Raw genomic sequence first — 18,013 nt, 5'->3', positions numbered from 1 at the left:
AACTCACTCTCATCTCATTCACTACACCCATTCCTTCTGGGACGATGTGATTGGCTGAACACTGTTGTCTCCTGCGCCTCCAGGTGTCCTACATGGAGATCTACTGCGAGCGGGTTCGGGATCTGTTGAACCCGAGTGCACACGGGACTCTGCGGGTTCGGGAGCATCCCATCCTGGGGCCATATGTGGAGGATCTGTCCAAACTGGCTGTGACCGGATTCTCTGACATCCGGGACCTGATGGACGCCGGCAACAAAGCTCGGTCAGTTGCCACAACGCTGCAAAGGCTGAATTTAACGACCTGTTTAGTTGTGACTCACATGTCTAGTGATGGATTATTTATAGCTGAATGATTATTGATTACAGGACGGTTGCTGCCACAAACATGAATGAAACATCATCCAGGTCGCACGCCGTCTTCACTATCGTCTTCACCCAAAAACGACGAGACCAGATGACGAGTCTGGACACTGAAAAGGTGTGTTAGTGCACGTTGTGTTAGTGCACGTTGTGTTGGTGCACGTTGCGTTAGTGCACGTTGTGTTGGTGCATGTTGTGTTAAGGTGGATTTAGGCTTCGATGGGAATGCGTCGTGTTTTGTTGCGGTGCAATTCACCACCAGAGCGGTAGGGAGATGTGCTCCTTTCCTGAATGGTTATCGGTGTCTCTAGTTGACTCCTTGTTTAGCTTCCGGCTTTTCCGGTCACAGTAAACAACAATGGCAACCGAAAGAGAGAAGATCTTGCTGCAGTTGTTGAATGTTGAAGAAAATATGCTTTTATTGCACTTGTTCAATAAGACGCTCTTCTACTTGGTCCATTTTCGTTGTCGCAGAAGCCTAAATCAGCCTTTAGTGCATGCTGTATGTTGTTAGTGTATGTTGTGTTAGTGCATGTTGTATGTTGTGTTAATGCATGTTGTATGTTGTGTTAGTGCATGTTGTATGTTGTGTTAGTGCATGTTGTATGTTGTGTTAGTGTATGTTGCGTTAGTGCATGTTGCGTTAGTGCATGTTGCGTTAGTGCATGTTGCATTAGTGCATGTTGCGTTAGTGCATGTTGTGTTAATGCATGTTGTATGTTGTGTTAGTGCATGTTGTGTTAGTGCATGTTGCGTTAGTGCATGTTGCGTTAGTGCATGTTGTGTTAGTGCATGTTGTGTTAATGCATGTTGTATGTTGTGTTAGTGCATGTTGTGTTAGTGCATGTTGCGTTAGTGCATGTTGCGTTAGTGCATGTTGTGTTAATGCATGTTGTATGTTGTGTTAGTGCATGTTGTGAGGTCCTGGTGTCGTCGCTGTTCTGAAGCTTCTATGAAACAGCTGATTTTGTTTCCAGGTCAGTAAGATCAGTCTGGTGGATCTGGCTGGAAGCGAGCGAGCCGACTCCTCCGGGGCGAAAGGCACCCGTCTAAAGGTCAGAGGTCACACAAGTCAGCTGTGGTTATGTTAACTAAAAGCTCTTCAGTATTCATCAAAATGTACTTAAGTTAATTGGATGTTTGTGTACAGGAAGGAGCGAACATCAACAAATCTCTGACCACACTGGGGAAGGTTATATCAGCTCTGGCAGAGATGGTACGACACACACACACACACATACACACACATACTGTATGAATATTGACGTTCTTATGTTCACACTGAGAAATGACTCGTCCTCTTCTCCGTTCTGCAGCAGAGCAGCAAGAAGAGGAAAAGTGATTTCATTCCTTACAGAGACTCAGTTCTGACGTGGCTACTGAAGGAGAACCTGGGTAAGTACAACCAGCACCAGGACCAGTATTACAATAGCAGGGTCAGAACCAGCTTCAGGACTGGTTGCATTGAAACAAACATGAAGAGCTTGTATTACCTACCATAGTTATTGGTAATGGGTTTATTATCAGAGCTGGCAGCTACCATCAGGATTACTCAGACATGTACAACGGAGGCTGGTGCTTTGATAATAACAGCAGGATTAACTGTGTTTGTTTCAGGAGGAAACTCTCGAACAGCCATGATTGCTGCTCTCAGTCCTGCTGACATCAACTATGAAGAAACACTGAGCACTCTAAGGTCAGATGTGGACCTTTGTGACTGTTTACAGCCTATCAAAAGTAAACAATCAGAAGAGACTCACCTAATTATATCAAGTATTGTGAAGTCTAAGTGAAGAAAATGTCTTAAATGAATCTAGGCTGATGTAATCTTTGCTTTTGGGTAAGGAAGCCACCAAATAGATCAAATACATGCTGTTTTAATCTAATCTGGTCTGGTCGGATGCGGTTCCAGGTATGCTGACCGTGCCAAACAGATCCGTTGTAACGCTGTGATCAATGAAGATCCAAACGCCAAACTGATCAGAGAGCTGAAAGGAGAAGTGGAACGACTGAGAAACCTGCTGTTCTCACAGGGCCTGCAGGAGCTGCTGGACAACGCCAGTATGAACATCACTACACACTATCACTACTGCTATATACACACACATCACTACACCTGCACTACTGCTATACACAGTTTATACAGGATAGACTATAGTGGTAGTTTATGCATCATACATGAGATGCACTATACTGGTACTTACACATTATCATATATTGTTAAACCATACTAAATTATACTACTACTATATAATAGATACATTATAATGGTATACTGTATATGACATAGTTATACTCACATGATAATAATACATTATACTTATATACAGTAGGGTTGCACATCTCTCTGTGATAAACGATCCGATATGCATCTAGATACACAGGTTACGATTCGATTCAAAAACGATATACTTTTTTTACAGACCGATTCGATGCAGTGTAAGAACGATATGATGTGATTCTACGGTTAATATTTGTTGTAGATATTTTATGAAATAAAGAAGCCAATTATCTCAACAATGCTTAACACAGTGAAAAGTGCTTTATGTAAAAAAATTAGAGAAAATAAATACATATGTATAAAATAAATTAAACGGCTGCTTTTTGACCTGGGAAAGGTAATCTGATCCAAAGTGCTGCCCTACATTTATATTCTCATATGGCAGTTAAGTCTGACTGACAAGTCAACAATCATTATTGCTTTTACCTCACACACAGTAAAGTAGTACACTTACAGTATGCCTGTGCATTTTCCCTGTTGTCACATCCCAACCTGCAGAAAGTCATTTCAGGGAGGTCCATTCGGTAGGGGGTGGGTTACACCAGGTGTTGGTGGTCCGGGAGATTACGTCTCATTTGTGGGCGCCAGGGAGCCGCTATCAATATGCGGGAGACTCCGGGAGAGTTGGGATGTCTGCTTGTTTATCACTCATGCTAATACCAGCTAGGCAGCTACGGAGTTTCACGGGCAGCTTCAGCTCTCGCGTTGTTTTAGAGACGCTGGCGCGTGTGTGATGCCGCCAACCGATTCCAAGTCTCGCGATACCCGATCCATGACTCTACAACCGATTCATCTAGGAATTCATGGCTAATTCATATCGATTGAGGAGGCTGGTACCGATGCAGCCGTATCTCTCACTTGTTGAATATCCGGTCACATCGGTTTATAGTTCACAACCCTAATATACAGAATTTCTGATAATTACATTGTATTGTATACAAACATACAGTAACCTCTATTCTGGTGTTCACATAAATATATTTGAACACAGGTTGTATACCCTAGTGGCATGTTCTATTTATATATTTTAATACATATTATTATATATATATATTTTTTTGCTTGTACTCGTACAATACAATGTACAATGTGTTTTTGTTAATGTGTGTGTGTTTATTTGACCATGCTATGTGTGGCATGTTTAGAGGGCGTATTTACAGACAACAGCAACTGTCTGTGTGTGTGTGTTTGTGAGTCTTGTCTGTGTGTGTGTGTGTGTGTGTCTTGTCTGTGTGTGTGTGTGTGTGTCAGCAGATATTTACAAGCTGTTCTTTACATAACGAAGATACCAGAGATTCCAACGTGTTAAGAAATGAAATCTGACTCTGTTCCAACCGAGCGTCTCTGTTTGTGTCTTCAGTGAACACCAACGGGACCGTCGGTGCTGTTGCAGGTGTGTCGTCTCCACTGGCAATCACAGCCAATGGCGACTCATCTGAGAATGGCTCCGCCTCTCCAGGTGATCATCTAGGTGGATATTTTAATTACATTATTTTATATCATTTTACATGTTATTTATCTCTGGATCTGAAAAACACATCAAAGAGTGAGAACATTATGAATATCTTTTCATGTATAAACTCATTTAATTCCTTATAGATTTGTTTCATGGTTTTCTGCCTTGTTGTTGTTGTTATTGTTCTGCTGTAGAACACCTAGTGACATTTGGGCTCCTGACTTGTTTTAAGACACTTGAGAGATTGTGAACCCGTCCTTTATTGACAGACATACAACTTATGAATAAACAATAACATTTTAGTTAAAACTACACGAATGCAATGCAGAATAAATATTCATGTCAACACACCAAAATAAACCCCCTGCTGCTGCTTTTCTAGCTTTAAAAACATTATCTTCATAAAAATATCGTTTCTTTCCCCACCTGTGCAGGAGCTGATCTGCCGTCTGCAGACGACACATCTGCTGACTCAAATCACACATTGGAGGATGGAGAGGAAGGAGAGGAAGGAGAGGAGGGCGTCGCCACGGAGCCCATCAGTAAAGAGGAAGCAGCTGAGAGACTGATGGTAGGATGAAGGTTTGATGAACATGATGCCAGACTGTCGACAGGCTGATAGACTAAAACCTTCCTGTTTGTGTCGTAGGAGACGGAAAAGATCATCGCTGAACTAAACGAGACTTGGGAAGAAAAACTAAGAAAGACAGAATCTATTCGTCTGGAGAGGTAACACTTCTTCTTTCTTGTCGTTTTTTTATTTTGCAATCATTGTTTTTAACTTGTTTCAGTTATGCAGTAGTAGAAAGTAGCCAAGTACATTTACTCCCAAGTACAAGTACATCAGTACAGTTTAAGGTACTTGTACTTTACTGCAATACAGTTTGAGGTACTTGTACTTTACTGCTGTACAGTTTGAGGTACTTGTACTTTACTGTAGTATTTCCATGTGATGCTACTTTCTACATCTCAGAGGGAAATATTGTACTTTCTACTCCACTACATTTATTTGACAGCTTTAGTTACTTTTCAGATGCAGATTTGACACAATGGAAAATATAACAAGCTTTTAAAATACAACACATTGTTAAAGATGAAACCAGTGGTTTCCAACCTTTTTGTCTGCTGACCCCTAGGTTGGGAACCACTGCTCTAACACTATCAGTATTAATTATCTAATGATGTCATATATAATAATATATCAGTCAGAGGGACCAAACCACTACTTTTACTGTAATACTGCATACGACATCACTCATGATACTTATGTAATTTTACTGTAGGAGGATTTTTACATTAAATTGACATTTTGCTGTTGTTAATGTTTCTGTAGCTGTTACGAGATTCAAGAAATGTCAAGCTTAGTCTTAAAATGAGGATTCTGTAATGAATGGTTAGATCTTCTAGTAATTTGAGTTGTAGTTTCAGTTCTTTCTGTAGTTGATGTTTTGTGTTGAACCTGTTTCTGAGCTGCAGCTGTAAAACATGTGTGTGTCTCTCAGAGAGGCCCTGCTGGCAGAGATGGGCGTGTCCATTAAAGAAGATGGAGGAACGCTGGGTGTCTTTTCTCCCAAAGGAGTAAGTTTCTGTATCTGTCTTTGTCTCTGCTCGGTCTCAAATCAGTCCTAAATCTGAGAGGTTGAGTCATTGTGACTGTTGGGCCATAAAACTACATTTCCCATAATGCAACTGAACAATGTCCTTCATTACAGCCACACCTTTAGTTTATAACAGGGACCCTTTGTTAGAAATATGTTGTCTAAACTACATATTTCACACATGTAGTCACAACAGTGTTCAGGATCAGTATACTGAAGTTTGTGTTGTCATAGCAACAGCATGACATCACCTGGTTTTTGTGATCTTTCCTACTAAAACTCCAACAAAAATGATCCAGAGTTTTAGAGCTGCACCGATTAGTTGTTGATCATGGATTCATAGTTTTGAGTCATTTTTAAGAAAGAAAAATCTAAATTCTCCGATTTCTTATATGTGAATATTTTCTGGTTTAGTTAGTCGTCCATGACAAACTAAATATCTTTGTGCTGTGGATAAAACGAGACAGTCAGTGCTGCAGACTGTCAGTCGCCCAACATGAAGCAGACATTTGTGAAAAAGAACAGCTGTAATAACTCAGTGTTCTTATCTGAAACAAAGAAACTTGACCAGAAGACATCAGTGGATCACTGTCTCCACCTGCTGGTCATCAACAGTATAACATGATCATGAAGCCGTAGAGTTAACCACCTGCTTCATGTTTAATTAACGTTTCTGTGAATGTAAATCTAATTCACATAAATGTTAGTGATGATTCAGTGTCTTACCTGTCTGTGTGTGTGTGTTGCAGACGCCTCACCTGGTCAACCTGAATGAGGACCCTCTGATGTCAGAGTGTCTCCTCTATTACATCAAGGAGGGATTCACCAGGTACATCTTTCTTTGTTTATTGTCAGAATGAATCCTGAACTCACCATGGATACAGATTATTAAAATCTCTCTCTCTCTTTCTGTCTGTCTCTCTCAGGGTTGGACAGCAGGATGTGGACATTAAGCTGTCCGGTCACTTCATAAAAGAGATTCACTGTGTGTTCGTCAGTGAGACCAATGACCAGGGAGAGGGTGAGACACCTACCTGTCTGTCTGTTTACCCTGTGCATTACACTTTGATATCTAATTACATTTTTGTCCTTTAGTTGCTACCCTTTTTAAAACAGTTTTTTACTGTACTTGATTTTCAGTTGATTATTTCTTCTTCTTGAGCCTTTGGCATTTTATTTTATTTATTACTTGTGTGTTTGTTCCTGTGAGTCTTACCTGACTGTTGTGCTTGTTGGGGAGCGCGCTCAGATCGCCCTCCGGTGGTCAAACAGAGCAGCAGCAGCTCTGTGTGTGTGTTTGCGCTTGTCTTTCTATCTTTGTGAGAACCAATTTCAGCTTAAATCTACCGGTGTGAGGACATTGTGGTCGGTCTCAGGGATAAGACTTGGGTTTAGATTTAGAGTATGTGCTGGAGTTGGTATTTACATGTGAAGGTCGGGGGTCGGGTGTCGGGGAAGGCTTCATGTCAATAAAGGTCCTCACAAGGACTGAAAGACAAGCCTGTGTGTGTGTGTTCAGTGAGTGACTCTCTCTCTCTTTCTTTCTATAAAAGCTGCCAGGAAATCTGTCAGGTATCGTTTTTAATAACAACTACTGGTTACCATGGTAACATCACCATCATATTCACACCCATGTTTCCTGTGCCCCCCCATCCTCATACTGTTTGTTTGTAGATGTGAATTCATCGTATTTCATGAAAGTAGATGCTCAAAAAAATATGTAAGCAACATGGAAATAAACGTAAACTGCAATGATTAGGTCATCACTTACCAACTATTACATTATTAAACTATTTTAATAATCAATTCATCATTTGAATATAAAAAAAAGAAGAAAATGTCCAAATTCTGTTTTCAGCTTCTCAAATGTGAATATGTTGTGGCGTCTTAATTCTCTGACAGTTAACTTAATATCTGAGACATTTGAGGACGTCGACGTCCTCCTCATTGGGAAACATTGTCTGACATCTTATGGACCACACGACTAATCAAGAAAATAATTGTTAATTGTTAGTTTGAGCACAAACAGACAAAAAACACATTTATGTGATAAGTTTATATAGATAAGTTTAAAAATAACTGGAGTTAGTGTTTTACAGACACATTTGAAAATCCATTAAATAAAGAACAAAATAAACAGAACTTCATCTCTGAGTGCACCGATAATGAAACTGTCTCTCTGTGTCCGTCTGACAGTGATCGTCACTCTGGAGCCGTTGGTCGGAGCTGAAACGTACGTCAACGGGAAACAGATCGATGAGGCCGTCATCCTAAGACAAGGTGCGTTCAGTTGGGATGCAAACCAACAACTCTTTTTCCTCCTAAACACTCTTTTTATGAGTTTTTTCAGTTTGGACATTATAAAACGTTGAGTAGAAACGCTGGGTTTGAACTTCCCAAGGGTATCATCATCACCCATAAATCCACCAGAGAAAGAGGCTGCAGTTTCAATGTGTTTCAATTTTCTTCAGTATCACAGTGATCAGTGATAGTCGTCTGTTCATCATGTTCAGCAGCTTCAAACAGCTGACAGCAGCACATCTGATGAGATTTTATCAGCTTTCATTTGTTTGTCATCATCGGTTCCCAAACAGGTCGACATGTTGCTGTTAGCATGTTTCCATCTGTCAGATAAGCAAAAGCATTTTCACACGAGTCAAACTTCACACTGAGCTGATAAAATGCAGCAGAAGGAAAAAAAGCCAACAGTTTAACTCCTAATATTCACTTATCAGTTGTGGGTGGAAACCATCTGGACTTTAGGTTAATATTTGTCTTTATTTCGTGCTTTCGAAACTGTTTCCACCCACATCTAAACTTTATATCACTGTCAAGCTATCAAACAATAAGGCTTCCAGGAATCCAAATTCCTGACTGTACAAATGTAAATAAATACGTCAGAAATCAAACTATAATACATTCTGTATATACATGAAAAGTGATTGTAACTCATCTTTCATTGAAGGGTTAGGGTTAGGCCTGTCAATCACTGATTATATTAATAATTCAGTTTTATAAAATGTATGAAATCCTTACATTAGCACTTAGCCTGTCTCTACGTGTATAAATAACGTTATATTAATATAAATAAAACGCTGTACTCACAGATGAAGAAAGGCTTTCTTTTGTTGATTTTCTGAAAATCTGCGAAATTAAATTTCCTGTCTCTCGCTCATTTGTTTGCGTTCTGTCTCTCTTACTAGGTCACCGTATCGTGATGGGAAAGAACCACGTATTCAGGTTCAACCACCCGGAGCAGGCTCGGCTGGAGAGGGAGCGCAGCGTGACGGCAGAGCAGCTGGGGGAGCCGGAGGACTGGAACTATGCTCAGAGAGAGCTGCTGGAGAAACAAGGCATCGACATCAAACTGGAGATGGAGAAAAGGTAAACAGGAAGGAACAAAAATCTAGTGGGGACTGCAAGGAAGTGTTCAGACACTTTTCTGTTTTCTATCCAAAGTAATAATAAACGCCAGATACTTTATGAGTGCAGTTTGGTCTCCTGATTGATTGGTTGGTTGGTTGTTGCGTTCCAGACTGCAGGACATGGAGATTCAGTACCGTAAAGAGAAGGAGGAGGCAGATCTGCTGCTGGAGCAACACAGACTGGTCAGTTTTTGTTTGATTCATGTTTACTTTAACCTCACAGTGATCGAACAGTCACTAACCTGTCTCTCTCTCTCTCTCTGTGTAGTATGCAGACAGTGACAGCGGCGATGATTCAGATAAACGTTCCTGTGAGGAGAGCTGGAGGCTGATCTCATCTCTGAGAGAGAAACTACCTGCCAACAAGGTACCTGTCTGTCTGCCACATTAGTGTGTCTTTAGTCCACTGAAGTCCAATATGAAACATAAGTGGCGGTTAATAAAACCGTCTTGATGAAGGTCAGCAGGCAGCAGCTTGTTGATTTTCAGTCTTCTTGCCTGTATGAGAACTTACTGACCAACATCACTAGTTAAATGTGTTTGCTGTGCAGTGAGAGGAGGTTGTTGTTATAGACGTCCTCTCTGCTACACCGTCAGCTCCTGGAAAGACATCACTGTGTAACATGGAGTTTCTGAGCTTAAACACTGTTCAGAGTTATTTTCTTCAGCTCACAGCTTCAGTTGTTTAATGCTGCAATGTGTGTCAGCTGGTCTCGTTGGTTACTGCTGATTGCTGCTCCGCTAACCTTAGCCTCTGAGTGATGGTGAAGAAAGTTCACAAAATACCTTGTTAATCCTACAAAGGTAATTTAGCCATTACATTTTTAAAAAACGCCTTTATAGAAGATGAACTGTAGCATGTGTCTGCTGTAGACTGTCCGTTCCATCAACATCACATTAACAATAACATTAAGAAGCTTTTTGACATGTGATTTGATTCAGAAATGCAGATGATACATCGTGATTCTTCTGTGAATCCATTTTTTTTTCACCAAACCCTACAGTCTGTAGTGATGCTCCGGGGCTTGACACCTGTCCGTCTGTCTGTCTGTCTGTCTAACCTGTCTCAGGTGCAGTCTATAGTGAAGCGCTGTGGTCTGCCCAGCAGTGGGAAGAGGAGGGAGCCTCTGAGAGTCTATCAGATCCCTCAGAGGAGGAGGATCAGCAAAGATCCTAAACGGGTCACCATGGAGGATCTCCGCATGCAGGCGGTCAAAGAGATCTGCTACGAGGTTGGTCACCCCCCCACCCAATATACACCTTAACGGTCCTTAAATGTCCTCACAACGTTGCTTTACGATGAGACTTTGTCTCAGACACACAACACTGCTGCTGTACAAACACTTCAACATTACTACACATAATCCATCTCAATAATACATGAAAACTAATTAATTACTCACGATACAAACTCACATTGTTCCTCATTACAAGAATTTAAAATTAAATGTTTATGCAGTGTGAATAGTACCACCTGTTGTTGTTAATAGTTGTTAAACCATGAACTTGTACAGTCTGAGAAGCTTTAAGTTTTTCTATTGTTAGACACACACCTCATTTCTGAATTAAAACCTTACCATATTTGTGGCGCCCCCTGCAGGTCGCTCTGGGAGACTTCCGTCACTCCCGTCAGGAGATTGAAGCGCTGTCCATCGTCAAGATGAAGGAACTCTGCCGCATGTACGCCAAGAAAGACGTGAACGAGAAGGACAGCTGGAAGGCTGTGGCCCAGGACGTCTGCGACACCGTGGGCATCGGAGAGGAGAGGAGCCCCCCTGCTGAGGAGGGAGGAGGAGAGGCGGTGGAGGGAGGGGGACAGAAAGTAAAGGTGTATGACCTGAAGGCTCACATCGACAAACTGACGGATATTTTGCAGGTTAGTTCAGTGGTTGAAGCTGCTGTTAAAGGAACATTCTGCCATTTTCTGTTCGTCTGGTTGAGATGAATGTTTTCTTCCAGGAGGTGAAGCTGCAGAATAACATGAAGGACGAAGAGATCAAAGCTCTGCGAGACAGAATGATCAAGATGGAGAGCATCATACCTGTTCAGGTACGCTCACACACACACACACACACACACACACCCCATCATCAGCTAATAATTAGGAATTCGGTTCTAAATCCTCAGTTTCATCTTGTTCCCAGGACGACGACATGAATGGTGATGACGGAGGGGACGGGACTCCTGAGAATGATGGGGACGAAGCCGGTGACGGCAGTGTCCCCAAAGTACCGGAGGTCAGAGTTCAGCGGCTGATGGATGAAGACCCGGCGTTCAGGAGAGGACGCCTCCGCTGGCTGAAACAGGAACAGCAACGAATCCTGAACCTGCAGCAGCAGAACATCACCAAGAAGCTCCGAGGACTGAACCAGAACCAGGGTGAGATATAGACACACCTGGGAGGGGAGGGGTGGGGGTATTAAAAAAAACAAAACAGGATGTTGTTAAGTTAACAAATGTCACCTGTGTGTGTCAGCTGCAGGTCAGACGGCCCCCATTGTTCCTGTTCATCTTCCTGGGACCGGCCGCTTCATCCCTCCCCAGGAGTGCAAGCTCAAGTTCCCCTTCAAGAGTAACCCCGCCCACCGGTTGTCATGGGGACCAGCCAGCGCTGCCCTGCAGGCTCTGGGTCTTGGAGGAATGGAGGGGGGGGAATGGAAGGAGGATGGGGGAGACAGAGGAGTGGAGGGTAAAAGCTCTCCTTCACCACCACCTCCTCCTCTTCAGGGTCATCCTCCTGCTCTCTTGCCCTTCCCCTTCCAGCCTCCGCCTCCTCGCATGCGCACCCCCAGCCCTCATCGCGCCTGGCAACAGCGTAACCAGGGCAACCAAGGCGGCTACCACTACCAGCATCCGGGCGGCAACCAAAACCAACAGCGGCGCTACCGCCGCAACTCTCTGGACAGTTCCCCCCACAACAACAGTAACTACGACAACGACCAGCAACATGGCGGTGGTCACCAGGGGCGACCGAGACAGAGGAGGAGGATGTCGCCCGGGCCAGGGGAGGAGAGAGGAGGAGGAGGAGGAAGAGGTGGAGGTGGGGGAGGAGGAGGGAGGGACAGAGAGAGAGACAGAGATGGAAGCTTCCACTATAATCAACGTCAGCCCCATCAGTTCCACCACCATCCCTACTTCAACCCCCACAATGCACCATTCCAGCCAGGACCTTACCCCAACTACCACAGCCTGCCGCGCTCTGGGGGCCCGCCCCCTCCCGCCGACATGATGATGGGTGTGGGGCCGCCGCAGGGTGGGTGGGGCTTCACCACCCCACCACGGATGAGACGGCAGTTCAGCGCGCCAGACCTCAAAAACAACAAGGAAACCCCGATCTGACCTTTGACCTCTGAAACCCTGGACTGTGACCTCGGGCCTCAGTCACACAGAGTTCTGATTGGCTGGAGGACACAGGGCGGTCCCAGATGCTGTAGAGAATAGGCTGTGTGTGTGTGTGTGTGTGTGTTTCAGCACTTTTGCTTCATGCACAACCAGAAGAGTGACACACACCTGTATCCCCAGTCCTGCTGTGTGTGTGTGTGTGTGTTTGTGTGTCGGCTTGCTCATAGCCTTTTACGTTAGCTTGAATTAGCTGTTGTGTAACCATAGCAACACTGTTTTAGGAAACTGTCAAACAGGATGGAAGATTATTGATCTGGTTCTGATCAGTTGTTAGCTCCTGAGGCTAGCCGCTGTTAGCAGAATGAATTTTTGTGATTGTTTTTTTTTTATTCAAAGGTGAAGTACGCGGGTTTGATGGGTGTTTGTATGTAAATGGATTTTTAGCTGCTGTTAGCCCAGGAAGCTAACTAGCCTGCTTCAGCATAAGAGGTCTGTGTTAGCTCAGGCTACTTAGCTCAGCAGTGCTACAGAACAGGGGAAGTATTAGCCTAGCTTAGCATAGCCTAATGAAGGCAGCATTCACGTTGTATGGGAGAGACAGTTCGTAAAAAATGTATCCCTCAAAATGTATATATTTATTTTAATGAGACTGTTAGCAGCTTAAAAACTTATGACTTATTCTTCACCAGCAGGGGGCACTAAAGCATTACTAAAAACCTCCTTCAGCAAATATGTCTGTTTAAGAATATTAATTATGATGGGAAAACACACATTTTTCAAATCTTTAACTAATTTAATAAGAAATTAAATGATTAACAGAGATTTATGGATTAAAGTTCACAGCTCATATTGTACAACTACAACGAGGAGTCTGATTAGGCAGCTAGTTTTTAAAAATCATAACTGTTTTAGTAGTTTGTCTACAGTATAAATGTCAAATATTTGTGTGTCATACGATGTCAGTCGACAAAATGATGTCAGTTTCCAACCATTATTTGACATTTTATAGTTATCAATCAATGATGAAACCCCCCTGAAAGTCTGTTGGGAGCGTTGTTGTCGTAGTAACCGTCTTTCCCATACCACTTGAATGCTGCGTTGCTGAAACCAAAGAAAGCTGCTCTGCAGCGCCTCCTGCTGGAGAGCAGAGAGCTGACAGACACACTGCTGGACAGACAGACAGGAAGTGAAGAGTAGGAAGAAGAAGACGAGACGGTTGACGTGCTTTACTTGAGATGGTCGAGCATGTGGAACTGAGTTTCATCTTTTTAAAGCGTTGTGTGTATATTTGAAGTGTTTTTTGTCTTGATGTTTATATGAAGATGAATCTATTTTAAAAAAGCAGATGTATGAAATATGTTCAACGTCTCTGGCAATCGTGCGAAATGTAGTAAGTGATACATGATGCGATGTCTCATGGGAGATGTAGGAATACTGACAAAGACTATTTTAAACCAACGGGAGATGTACAAATGCTGAAATGTGATGGATTGTGGAATATGTAGGGCTTTAAGTGAGCAAGGAACTCTGGGAAATGTAGTGTGAGAGGGAGTCAGGTTCTGGATGAGAGATGGCAAAGAAGATGAATGCGTTAGAGAGAAATCTGAGATATGATAAGCTTAGTTATTGAAGTAGTAACGGACACTACAAATGAAAGGTTTAAATTTCCTCCAGTGAGGATCTGACACTACGACACAAACGTCCACAAATGTTGTGACAAGAAGGAACAAATCGAGATATTTAGGGGTTGATGCTGCTTTCTAGAGATGCCGGAAGTTGGAAATTGTGCCTTTTAAAAAAACATTTTTTTACCAGAAATAATAAAGTGAACATTTTCCATCACTTTAAATTCTTCTCACTCAGACAAAAAAAACAGTAAAGAGAAATATTGTTTGTCTTGTTGCTAGCTTTACGCTGCTAGTAAGTTCCGCCGCCATCGTCCTAAAGGTTTATTTGAGAAAGTTTGAAGCTCAAATTGAAACCTTTCCAATTTGCATGGACACAACAAAAGCTGCGACAATTAGTCCATTAATAATCTGAAAGGAAATTAATCTGAAATGAATCGTTTATCAAGCAACTATGTTGAAATCTTGACAGTTGTTGCTTCTGAAACTGAATTGGCTGCTTTTCCTTTTCTTATAGTGATATATGTACGTAATATCGTTGGGATTTGTGAAGTTAAACGTGACGTCACATTCACATATAAGAAGCTGGAATCTGAGAATTTGGACATTTTCTTCTTTAAAAAAAGTCCCGAAATCATGAACCAGTTATCACGATAGTTTCCATTTATTGGGCTGATGCTGCTCTTCACCTCAGTCTGTGACGTCTTTCTGCATCAAAGCTTCGAACTGTCTGAACATCTTCTGAGATCCTTATGTGCAAAACAGAAAGTTGGGATGAAAACTGACCTGCCACAAGTTTCCAAATTCCTGCGTCGACCTGAACGCAGCATCAGATTTTAACATCTGAAACCCCGCCTGCACAGAGCAAAGCATTGTGGGAGATGACGAGTGGAGCGTTAGCGCTCCGTGACTGAAAGACCTTTTCTTAAAAGGTAGAACCAACCAATGGGAGCGCTCCCTCCGGCCGCTCGCCCGGTCAGGGAGGGAGTTACCATGACGATGATGACAAAAACAAGGAAAATGATTGTGATTGGCCCGAGAGGCTCTCGACCAATCACAGGACAATCTTGATAACCTGCTGCCACCGCCAGGCCTGATGGGAAATGATGTTTCCTTTCTGTTTTTAATTTTTCTGACTTTTTTTTATTTTATTTTTGTATTTCCAGCTTGGCCCTCTGATAGGCTGTTTTTTTTCCTTTTCTTCCTGTTTGAGTATTTTAACCCCGCCTACATGTTTGACCTTTGCTTTGTGACGTCATCACGCCATCATCACTACTATTATAATTACTATAAAAGTTATACGTGTCATTAATATTGGGTTCTTTTGGATGCTGCTAAAGGGAACTTTTTCACCCTCATGCAACCGCCTGAGCGTGTGTGAATGTGTGTGCGAGCGAGCATATGCGTTTGTTTTTGGGTTAATTTAGAATCATAATCTGAACTTTGTTTCACTTTATAAAACTGATTTTATTGTTTTTTTTCTTTTAATCGTCTGTTTAGTTTCGTCCCTTTAAATTCTTGAACCCTCCTCACAGACTGGCCCCGCCCCCTTCCCCCCCAGAATCTGTGACATCATCACAGCATGAAGTCAGGACTGTTGAGCTGAGGCGGACGTGATGACATCATGATTCAGCCCAGCTCCTATTGGCTCAGTAGTAGTTGTGTCTGTTGTTTTTCGTTGTATCAGGAACCAATCTCAGGCTGTACCTGCAATAAACTGTCAGTAAGAATAAAAACTAAACGTGACTCACCTCGTTCTTCACTGTGAGACTAAGCTGAGTAGTGCAGCAGCGGCGGAGAGACATCAATGCACTGAAAATGAAGAAAGTAACAACACAGCATGAAAAACAACCACTTTCTGTCTTTGAGGGGCAGCTGGTTGTATAAAACAGAAAAATAACACAAAGCACATTAATATGAAAACATCACATAAATACTCACCTGTTTCCATATGATGCTGTATGTGTATAATAAGGTGTCTGTGATTTGGGTGATCAGGTCAGCAGAGGATGAAATAGTTTCTGTTTTTGCTGCACAGAGTGGTACAAATAAGATTAGAAAAAATGGAGTAGGTTTATCTGGTCAGTAGCTTCTCACATTTGGGGTTCCTGGCTGGTAGCAAAAAAATAATTCTTTAACAGACAGAAAATACTTGGTTTGTATCAGTATTATCAGATTATGTGTTAACTCTATAATGACAACTTTCCCTGTATATTACTATAAAACCACATTACTGTCAAAGAGATGCCTTAATGAGAAATTAATAAAAAATAATGATGATAATAATAATAACAATATGCTGATAGTGTTTCACAAAAAACACTGAAAATTGTCTTTTAATCTAATCTATCTAACGGTCTATCTATCATCCAACGGTTGATCTATCTATCTATCTATCTATCTATCTATCTATCTATCTATCTAACGGTCTATCTATCTATCTGATGGCGCTTTTCCACTATACAGTTCTAGAACTACTCAGCTCGACTCGACTTGGTACCAGGAACCTTTTCCATTACTATAGTTCCTTCTCAACGTGAGCGGGGTCGTCATAGCAAAGCGCCATAATGTTCTATATCTAATGTTCCATCTATCTATCATTTTATCATTACATTATAAGAACATTAACTGACAGCAGTATAAAATGTCAGTGTGACACTAAGTTTAACTGAACATTGTAATTTACTTTCTTTGTACGTTAAAAGACAAAAACATCCAGATGTAAAAGGACTCAAAGGCTGAACACAAAAATAAGGTTGGTGAGATTAAAAATGTCTAGGAAAAAAAACGGACAGAGGAGCAGTAGCCAGATATCAGCTAACACACTTCCTGCCTCAACCACTGTCAATCAAACACACATACACACACACTTACTGGTATCCAGAATGTTTCCTCCCTCTTCAATTCCTTATTTTCTCCCTTTAGCAAAGTCAGTCAGTCAGGAGCTGAGTGTCTTCATCAAAATGCAGCTCTTCATCGTCCTTCTCTTCGTGTCTCACGTTGCTATGGTTGCAGCGGTGACCGGTTGTCACAGCGGCAGGGACAAGGACCACCGACCGCAGGAGAACTGCACAGCGGCCGGTTACAGCGACGTCACAGCGGCATTCGAACTCACAACTAAGGTAAAAACACACGAGCCCCAACAGCTACTGTGGACAGAGACCTGAAAGTATACTGCGTTTGTGGTTAGAAACTGATATAAATATGTTATTATTGTTATATATTGTATGACATAAATAAAAGATAGATATTGATATGAGGCATGGGTTTTGGGTTAATTTAGAATCATAATCTGAACTTTGTTTCACTTTATAAAACTGATTTTACTGTTTTTTTTCTTTTAATCGTCTGTTTAGTTTCGTCCTTTTAAATTCTTGAACCCTCCTCACAGACTGGCCCCGCACCCTTCCCCCCCCAGAATCTGTTACATCATCACAGCATGAAGTCAGGACTGTTGAGCTGAGGCGGACGTGATGACATCATGATTCAGCCCAGCTCCTATTGGCTCAGTAGTAGTTGTGTCTGTTGTTTTTCGTTGTATCAGGAACCAATCTCAGGCTGTACCTGCAATAAACTGTCAGTAAGAATAAAAAACTAAACGTGACTCACCTCGTTCTTCACTGTGAGACTCAGCTGAGTAGTGCAGCGGCGGAGAGAAATCAATGCACTGAAAATGAAGAAAGTAACAACACAGCATGAAAAACAATCACTTTCTGTCCTTGAGGGGCAGCTGGTTGTATAAAACAGAAAAATAACACAAAGCACATTAATATGAAAACATCACATAAATACTCACCTGTTTCCATATGATGCTGTATGTGTATAATAAGGTGTCTGTGATTTGGGTGATCAGGTCAGCAGAGGATGAAATAGTTTCTGTTTTTGCTGCACAGAGTGGTACAAATAAGATTAGAAAAAATGGAGTA

The 18,013-nt window shown here is 42.0% G+C and overlaps 1 protein-coding gene across 2 annotated transcripts in view; it reads left to right on the top strand.

Annotated features, from left to right (window-relative positions):
• Nucleotides 1-15,828, top strand: part of LOC134006086 (kinesin-like protein KIF1C) — a 30,427-nt gene extending 14,599 nt beyond the window's left edge. The window contains exons 7-28 of one of the 2 annotated variants that reach the window (XM_062445151.1): nucleotides 84-262; nucleotides 367-478; nucleotides 1,338-1,415; nucleotides 1,511-1,576; nucleotides 1,677-1,755; nucleotides 1,978-2,056; nucleotides 2,273-2,421; nucleotides 4,002-4,112; nucleotides 4,532-4,668; nucleotides 4,747-4,826; nucleotides 5,600-5,675; nucleotides 6,445-6,524; nucleotides 6,622-6,716; nucleotides 7,892-7,975; nucleotides 8,899-9,079; nucleotides 9,231-9,303; nucleotides 9,389-9,487; nucleotides 10,191-10,352; nucleotides 10,721-10,996; nucleotides 11,080-11,169; nucleotides 11,265-11,499; nucleotides 11,603-15,828. In XM_062445151.1, coding sequence (XP_062301135.1) covers nucleotides 84-262; nucleotides 367-478; nucleotides 1,338-1,415; nucleotides 1,511-1,576; nucleotides 1,677-1,755; nucleotides 1,978-2,056; nucleotides 2,273-2,421; nucleotides 4,002-4,112; nucleotides 4,532-4,668; nucleotides 4,747-4,826; nucleotides 5,600-5,675; nucleotides 6,445-6,524; nucleotides 6,622-6,716; nucleotides 7,892-7,975; nucleotides 8,899-9,079; nucleotides 9,231-9,303; nucleotides 9,389-9,487; nucleotides 10,191-10,352; nucleotides 10,721-10,996; nucleotides 11,080-11,169; nucleotides 11,265-11,499; nucleotides 11,603-12,459 — 3,378 coding nt within the window. In that variant the 3' untranslated portion in view covers nucleotides 12,460-15,828. Of the gene's footprint in view, nucleotides 1-83; nucleotides 263-366; nucleotides 479-1,337; nucleotides 1,416-1,510; nucleotides 1,577-1,676; nucleotides 1,756-1,977; nucleotides 2,057-2,272; nucleotides 2,422-4,001; nucleotides 4,113-4,531; nucleotides 4,669-4,746; nucleotides 4,827-5,599; nucleotides 5,676-6,444; nucleotides 6,525-6,621; nucleotides 6,717-7,891; nucleotides 7,976-8,898; nucleotides 9,080-9,230; nucleotides 9,304-9,388; nucleotides 9,488-10,190; nucleotides 10,353-10,720; nucleotides 10,997-11,079; nucleotides 11,170-11,264; nucleotides 11,500-11,596 lie in introns of both variants that reach the window. The other variant, XM_062445150.1, reaches the window with a different exon arrangement.
• The last annotated feature ends 2,185 nt before the right edge of the window (nucleotides 15,829-18,013 follow it).

The sequence above is a fragment of the Scomber scombrus genome, chromosome 23, assembly GCF_963691925.1.
Source record: "Scomber scombrus chromosome 23, fScoSco1.1, whole genome shotgun sequence".
Taxonomy (NCBI): domain Eukaryota; kingdom Metazoa; phylum Chordata; class Actinopteri; order Scombriformes; family Scombridae; genus Scomber; species Scomber scombrus.
This window is presented reverse-complemented; position numbering and strand designations above follow the sequence as displayed.